Source organism: Manacus vitellinus, unplaced genomic scaffold, assembly GCF_001715985.3.
Source record: "Manacus vitellinus isolate BGI_N305 unplaced genomic scaffold, ASM171598v3 scaffold_82_pilon, whole genome shotgun sequence".
In the NCBI taxonomy this organism is placed as follows: Eukaryota; Metazoa; Chordata; class Aves; order Passeriformes; family Pipridae; genus Manacus; species Manacus vitellinus.
This window is the reverse complement of record NW_021940828.1, coordinates 1,887,390-1,895,838: the sequence shown is the minus strand read 5'-3', so window position 1 is coordinate 1,895,838 and position 8,449 is coordinate 1,887,390. Positions and strand designations below refer to the sequence as shown.

The 8,449-nt window shown below is 51.1% G+C and overlaps 1 protein-coding gene across 1 annotated transcript in view; it reads right to left on the bottom strand.

The window, feature by feature from the left end:
• Positions 1-8,449, bottom strand: part of ELP3 (elongator acetyltransferase complex subunit 3) — a 99,817-nt gene that overhangs the window by 31,925 nt on the left and 59,443 nt on the right. Inside the window, exons 9-10 of the mRNA XM_029964882.1 lie at positions 4,841-5,034; positions 627-717 (exon numbers count right to left, since the gene is read on the bottom strand). Coding sequence (XP_029820742.1) covers positions 627-717; positions 4,841-5,034 — 285 coding nt within the window. The remainder of the gene's footprint in view (positions 1-626; positions 718-4,840; positions 5,035-8,449) is intronic.

Genomic DNA, 8,449 nt, shown 5'->3' with positions numbered 1-8,449 from the left:
AACATTCTCAGGAAACACGGGGTTTGTGCCACGTTTCGTTCAGGAAGTGGGACATCCCAAAAGAAAAAGGGCATTAACTTTCCAGGAGGGGCTTTGGGAGTTTGGGAGGGAGGTTTAAACAGTGGGCAGGGGCAGAGCAGAGCAGGAGGAACACTGGGAAAAGGCTGGGAATCCATCCTTCCTGGCTGCAAACACAAATGCAATTCCTCCCCCTCCCCCGTGTTTTTATCAGAAATATCAGGAATATCAAGACTCCTTTTGTTTGTGCTGAAACCTCTCCTGCAAGATTCCACTGAGAGCCTTCCTTCCAATTGCTCCAGCCAGCGGAGTGCGTGGGAAAAGGGAAAAGGAAGGAGAGTTTCCAACAGCATCGATCACAAAGGAACCTTTCCTGCCTCCTCTCTTCGATTTCGGGCTCCCAAAAAAAAAAAATGGAATATCCCAAACTAGTTACCAGGGATGGGGGTGAAAGTGCTGAACTAAAAGTCACCCAAACAAAACTAAAAGTCACCCAAACAAACACAGTTTTATAATGATCCCAGAAGGATCGTTAAAGTGCTTTTTTTTAGTCATTAAGTTGTTTGTGGTTTTTTTTCTCAAAGCCCTTCCCGGGATTTTTTTTTTACCTGTGTCCCAAGATCCTTCATCCTGGCCAAGGCGAGTTCCCTCAGGTTGCCGTGCTCCACCCCAGAGCTCACCAGTGGCATGGGGATATCCCTGCATGGAAAAGGAAAAGAGAACCCTTTAAACAACCCCATGGGCAGGGAAGACACCACAAAGCTACCTAAGCCGAGATCCCAAACAACAGATCCCAGAATTCCTCAGAATTCCCTTGTTTTCGAGCCCTTGGTTGAATAAAATGGGTAAAACACAACTAAGAGCAGGAGGAAAACGGAGGGGAAATGCTACAGATTTTATTTAGGTAAAAAAAAATGTAATATAAAAGTTGGTTTTAGGGATTAAAAAATTAAAGGTATAAAAATCGTGATTTTGTTCTCAGTTCTTGGGAATCTGGGGGGAAAAAAAAAAAAAAGATCATCCAGCTGAGGTTCCACCTTTTTCTAGGAGTCCAGGTCGGATGTTCTTCGTGGAATCTGCTGCTGGAAAACCAGTAATTTGGAACCATTTCTGCAGTTTGGGAGCTGAACGTCCAGCAGGGAAAATCCATCGGGGTTATAACTTCTCTATTGTTGGGATTTTAGCTGCTTAAAAGCCAAAAAGTTCTGCTCAGGAAAGGATTTGCAGCGGCCAGAGAGTCCAGGCCCTTCCCATGGGAATGTAAATCGGGAGTCTGGAAATGGCAGGACTCCTTCCTTCGGTTTTCCAAGGGAAAGCACCGATGGAATTTGAAGGCAAGGCCGGGTTTGGCCTCTGTGCTGCCTCCCAGGGCAGTTTGTCCTGCTGGAGAGGATCAAAGCAGGACACCACCCCTCAGGGAAGGCAGGATTTATGCATCCAGAGCAGGCTGGGAAGGAACCACGGGGACTGTTGGTGCATCCAAACCCCTCGGATCTTCCACGGGGAAAATCAGGACGACACAAACATGGGAGACACTCAGCAAACTGGGCTCAAACATTCCCTGGTGAGCATTCCCCCTTTTCCTTTATCCATGCAAGACTCAGCAGCTCAAAGGACAGAATCATTCCCTGATTCCCCCCAGTCAGGGAATTACTGATGGAATTAGCTTAATTGGATCAGTGGATCCATCAGATACCCGGTACCAATGTGTTAATGGATCCATCCAGTTCCCTGTGGAACTGCTTTCATACCATTAACAATTCCTATGGTTGGCAATTCCTATTTGGAGCATTTTTTTCCCTATTTTTAGCAATTCCTACTTTTTCATCTTATCAAAGATAAAGGTCTCCAAGGGTCTCCTCCCAAAGGTCTGATCCTTGTGCTGCTCCAGCCTCTGCAAGTCCGAGATGTTGGCAAGGGGGGCAAGGAAAGGAGCTTTTCTTTACTGTAGGGAATAAAAAGAAGGGCTGGAAAAGACCTTAAAGCTCATAAATCCATGGGCTGGGACACCTCCCACTATCCCAGGTTGCTCCAAGCCCCGTCCAACCTGGCCTTGGACACTCCCAGGGATCCAGGGGCAGCCACAGCTTCTCTGGGCAACCTGGGCCAGGGCCTCTCCACCCTCCCAGCCAAGAATTCCTTCCCAATATCCCACCTCTCCCTGCCCTCTGGCACTGGGAAGTCATTCCCTGTGTCCTGTCCCTCCAGCCCTTGTCCTCAGTCCCTCTCCAGCTCTCCTGGAGCCCCTTTAGGCTCTGGAAGGGGCTCCAAGCTCTTCCTGGAGCTCAGGGTTTTCCTTTTATTCCTTGGAGCTGCATCCTACAGGATTTGTCTGATGGGAAAGTGAGAATTCCAGCCTGGAGCCATCCCAGCTTCATGGAATTATCAAATCCCATCAGGGTTTGGGTGGGAAGGGACCTTAAACACCATCCAGTTCCACCCCCTGCCATGGGCAGGGACACCTCCCACTATCCCAAGTTGCTCCAAGCCCCATCCAGCCTGGCTTTGGACACTCCCAGGGATCCAGGGGCAGCCACAGCTTCTCTGGGAATTCCTTTCCGGCCCCTCACCACCCTCACAGCCAAGAATTCCCAATATCTAATCCCAATATCTCATCTAAACCTACTCTCAGCTTAAAGCTGTTCCCCCTTGTCCTTGTCATTCCACACCCTTGTCCTTGTCATTCCACACCCTTGTATTCCATTCCCTCTCCAGCTTTCCTGTCGGGATAACCTGCTGTCTGGGCATGAGTTGAATCTGAAAGCACTGTGGAAAGAGAGCCTGGAAAGGGAAGCTGTGAAGGAAGGTGGACTCGTGGAGATGGAAAGGGCCCGGGATGCAGCGGAGAACGAGGGAAAAGTCACTCCCGTTGTTGGGAACAGCCCGTGGATGTTTTCAGAAACCTTGGCTTCATTCATTATCCTGTTCCTGAGTCACACAACGGCCCTGGAAGCAGTTCAGATCCAAGTAATAACTCCTGGGCTCCGCTCTGGAGGTGTAAAAATCACCATGGACCCGTTCCAGCTGCCACGAGCCGGGAAGCGGGAAAACCACTCCGGAATATCCCAACTGACAGCAGGATGGCAGCTGGAAGGGGGGCTCAGGGTGACAGCACACCAAGCAAAACCTTTTCCAGGCCTGAATTCCTCAGGAAAAGACCTGCTGGGCTGCCATCCTTGAGGAATAAACCTGCTGGATTTAGATGCAATGCTGCGGAGACGGCACCAGGAACGAGCTACTCCTCGGGATCTCTGTCCTGACCAAAAATTCCCACATTCCTGCCTTGTTTCACTCCAGGCTACTCCTAATTTTCGTGTTCTCTGCCCAAATCAATGTTCCTGTTTCTTAAAAGGTAATTCCTTTAAAAGGTAATTCCTTTAAAAGGTAATTCCTTTAAAAGGTGATTTCTTAAAATGTTCCCTGCCCGTGGCAGGGGGTTGGAACGGGATGAGTTTTAAGGTTCATTCCAACTCGAACCGTTCTGTGATTCCACAATTTTCCTTCTCTCAGAGGTCGTTTATGTCCACATCTATCCTTCCAAAAAAAGACTGAAGCTGCCCTGCACATATTCCCACAGTTCATTCTCCTGAAGATGGGGCTTATTCCACACAAGGCATTCCCAAAGCCTGCTCCGACTGCTGCATCGACACTTCCATCTCTAAATGGAGTTATCCTGAAGAAAATGCTTTTCAGGGCTGCATTCCCCAGTGGTTCATCCTATTCCAGACCAGGACATTAGGAACTTTTCCTCCTCTGTTATGGTGATCCCAGGATTTACAGCAAAACCCCCTGGAGTCTGATGCCAAACTTCCCTGGCCTGCATCTCATCCCATCTCCCACTCCAGCTTTGCCACCAGCAGATCCTCCCCCTTCCAGGGATGCTTCCCAGCCCTCCAAGGTTTCCTCAACGCCTTATTCTTTTCTGTGCCACTGTAAGTTCACACAATTTTGAACAAGGTTAGTTTTTAAATGGGCATTTTAGAAATTCCACCGTTATCCCTGAATCCAGAATTTCTTGGTCAGAGCTTCCCAGCGTTTCTTGCCTTTGGTCACTTCCTTCTCTGACACGTTTCCTTGCTTATCCCCCCACTTTGTCACCCTTCCAATCAGGCACAAAAGCAAATTCTTTGGAGAAACCCAGGCAGGTGAGGTCTCATCCCTCACTCTCCTCTTGGAGAGCACAGGATTGGAACCGATTCCAACTCACGGAGCCAGGAGCCAACGGGAGTATTGTCTGCGCATGCAAAAATAGGGAAGTGTTTACAACCTCCCTTCCTATTATCAGGCAGATTTAGGAGATAATAGAAGCAAAATAACCCAGGGAAGACCCCACACTGCTAATGGAATGATTATCCATAATTCCGGGAGGTGGGTGCTGGGAATAATGGCGCCACCACGGAACGTTCCCGAAAACCCTGCAACGCCCACGGGGAGAGAGAGGAAGTCTCCACAGCCAGAAAAATGACACAGCTCACAGCTCCTGCCACAAAGAGAGGAATGTTCCCCCACAGCCAAGAGGCAATTATCCCTCAGGATCATTAAAGGGCTGCGTCCCAGGCTCTCGTCTGGCTGCCGGAGGAAGCGGAGCCTCCAGAAATTTCTGGACATGGAGTTCCACCTAAAGAGCTCCTCATCCTCCTCGGCCTCTCCTGGCCTGAAGAGGTTTTAAAGCAAAAAAAAAAACCAAACCCTGAAGCAGTTTTAAAGACCTTTAGTGAATTAATGATTGAGGCTATGAGAAATAATGAAAGGCTGAGTCAGATCTCGCTGCAAAGGTCCGGATCCCTCCGAGCGCAGCAAATCCGCAGGCATGGAAAATTACCTCTGGACACGGTACACGCGAGTCCAAGGGGGGACAAGGGCCAGGATTCGGGCCACCAGATCCACCAGGGTGCTGGGGGGGTAGCTCTTGTATCTCCCAGTTTTCCAGAGCTCGTACAGGCCGGTGCCACGGATCACCAGGGTCGGGTAGAGCTTCATCCCGTCGGGGCGAAAAGCGGGATTCTCGAAAAACTCCTGCGGGAACGGAACAAAAAAAAAAAAATGGGGGTCAGGGCAAAAGAAAGAAACTACGTTTCTTCCCCGAGCTTCGAACAAAACTGATTTCCAGAGGGGTTTTTGCAAAAGGTAATTTTAAGTGCGTTTGAAGAATTCCTGGGTTGGGAGCGTTTATCAGCTCGCGGCGGGTTTGGAAACGAGAGGAGCGTGTTCTGGGTTTGAAAAAAGAAAAAAAAAAAGACATTAAGGGAGGAAAAAAAAAATAAAATTAATCCACATGGCAACACCGAGAGAGTCAAATCTGTGCCTTGCTCGTACCTTTCAGCAGGAATTCAATAGATATTGCAGCATTTATTGTAACAGACTGTGCTCGGAATTAGAACAATAGGAATGAGGGTACTTATCTCCCATCTCAGCAGGGCCACACTTAGAGATTAATCAATGTGTCTGGGCCACATCATTTGAATAGCAATGAAGAAAAACAGATTTATTCTGCAATGATGTTCTCAACAGGCCCAGGGAAACGGCAGGATGAAGTGCAGCTCCTGCTTTATTCCTGCTTTATTCCGTTCTGCGCCGCCAACGGAGCGGCTCCGGCTCGCGTGTCGGGGTTTTTTTCCGCAGATTAAATTTCCAGTGATGACAATTAAAATAAAATCACTTGCAAAGGGGAGAAAAAAAATAAACTCCAAAGGCCCCCCCCCCCCCCGAACCAAGCAAGCATTAAATTAAGTGATGACACGGCCTCGCTGCAACGGGATCCGCGGGCCGGGGCTCAGGTTGGATTAGACCGTGGAACACTTGATATCCATGGCTTGATCCCTCTCTCCAGCATGGGATTCTCACAGGAATAAAAACCCACACAGGTTTGTTAAGGTGAGTTAATGGTTGGTGTGCGGTCTCACCAGTTGCTGCTGAAGTGCTTCACCAGTTATCCAGAATCATGGAATGGTTTGGGTGGGAAGGGACTGTAAAGCTCATCCAGTTCCAACTCTGACATCTCCCACTATCCCAGGTTGCTCCAAGACCCATCCAACCTGGTCTTGGACACTTCCAGGGATCCAGGGGCAGCCACAGCTTCTCTGGCAATTCCAGCTAAAGCTCCTCCCCACCCTCCCAGCCAGGAATTCCTTCCCAATCTCCCATCTCTCCCTGCCCTCTCCCAGTGGGAAGCCATTCCCTGTGTCCTGTCCCTCCAGCCCTTGTCCCCAGTCCCTCTCCAGCTCTCGTGGAGCCCCTTTAGGCTCTGAAAAGGGTCCAAGGTCAAACTGGATCCTTCTCTTCTCCCGGCTGGACACCCCCAGCTCTCCCAGCCTGTCTTCATTCCCGTGGCCCCGACCCACTCGGATAATTTGCTACATTTCCCACTCCTGGCATGTGTTAAACCGTCCCTTCAACAAGACAAAACCCACCAAAATGGACCTCCTCACACTCCAGGGGATGCTGGATCCACCACCCAGATGGGAAGGAGGTCAGAGATGTGGCAGGACCACAGCAGCCCAGGTTGTTCCTGACTCTCTCCCTCTCCCTGCCCAAGCCAGCGCCAGCTCCAGCAGCCCCCGCCCCTGGCATTCCAGGGGCACCCTGGGCAGCTCCAGGGAAACACAGAGCTGGGAGCCAAGCCAGCTGGAAAGCAGAAACAGGGAAAGAACAGCTTTTCCAGGCAGATCAACCTCCAGAATCATTAGGACACAGCCTTACAGAGAGATGGGGACAGATGAGGTAGTTTAAGAAACCAAACAAGATCTGGATCAGGGATAAAGTCATGGAATCATGGAATGGTTGGGTTGGAAGGGACCTTAAAGTTCTTCCAGTTCCTGACACCTTCCGCTATCCCAGGTTGCTCCAAGCCCTGTCCAACCTGGCCTTGGACACTTCCAGGGATCCAGGGGCAGCCACAGCTTCTCTGAGCAACCCGTGCTGGGGCCTCCCCACCCTCATCCCAAACAATTCCTTCCTCATATCTAACCCTAAAATCATCGCCAGTTGTAGGGACAGGACACAAATGACTCATTTGAGGCCCTCTGGGCTGGCTGGTGCTGCAGCTCCAGGGGCAGGAGATGGGATGGATCTATGCCCCACCCACACTTCCAGCTCCCAGCCTCATGCCAGCTCGGATTCCTGATGGATCCTTGACCGGGATGAGTCACCTCACTAATGTGACAGAACCCAACACGTGTTTTTTTGGGGAGAATCCTCCTGTTTTGTTGGGCTGGGTTGGAGAACCCAGCTGGGTTATGGGGAATGCAGAGTTGGAAGGGATCCATGAGAATCATGGAGTCCAACTCCCAGTAAGGAACCGAGGTCAGAAACGGGATCTGGCAGCAGGAGACCATCACCTCTGTTTAATGGATCTCCTGAAAACATGGGAATTCCCCTCTGCTCCAAGGGTTCAGGCTGATTTCCAGGTGGGTCCAGTGGCTGTCAAGGAAGGCTGGCATTCCCTGCCCTTGGCTGACCACCAATCCCACTCCTGAGGAGCATCCGATGCTCCAGACGCAAAGAGAGAGGGAAAACACAAATCCCTGCCCTGATTCTGAAGCCGGGCAGGTGCAGTGGGTGCGTAACACGAAGCCGTACGAGGTCAGAGAAGCGATTCCGAGTCCTCTTGTTCCCTAAACAACCCACACGCCCCGAATTCCACCTTCCGTGGGCGGAAAACAAAGGAGGAATGAGAAGATGGTGCGTGAGGGGACTGCTCTGACCAAGGACATTAAGGAAAGGAAGCGACGCTGCTTCTCCAACGAGGTACAAGAGGTACCTCAGCCACTCCAGCGGGGAAAACAAGGGCTCCCAGGGAGGTCGTGTGATAATATTCCCCACAGTCCTGAGCACAAAAGCCTGTGTGATTCACCCAGGCAGAGCCCTGATTCACCAGGCAGACGGGAGGAGGAAAGAGAGGTTAAAACCACCCAGCCCAGGCAAGGTCAGGAGGGAAGGTTTCCAATCCCACCCGGAATTTTGTCACTTCGCGCCCTCTGCACCTTTGACGTCAGCGCCCGGAGCCGCCCGACGGCGCCGCTTCACACCCCGGCAACGCCGGCCTTCGGAAAAAAATCCACGGGTTTTCCTGTTTATCCCTTCAGTTCTGAGTTTAACCCTTAGACTCAGCCCTGTTTAATGTCTTTCCTGATGAGGGGATGAGGGGATGGAGTCCCACCATCAGCAAATGTGCAGGTGACACCGAGCTGGGGGCAGTGTGGATCTGCTGGAAGGCAGGAGGGCTCTGCAGAGGGACCTGCACAGGCTGGATCCATGGGCTCATTCCAACGGGATGAGGTTCCACAAGGCCAAGGGCCAAGGGCCAGGTCCTGCCCTTTGGCCACAACAACCCCAGACTGGCACAGAGGGGCTGGAGAGCAGCCAGGCAGGAAGGGAGCTGGGAGTGGGGATGGACAGGGAGCTGAACAGGAGCCAGAGTGTGCCCAGGGGG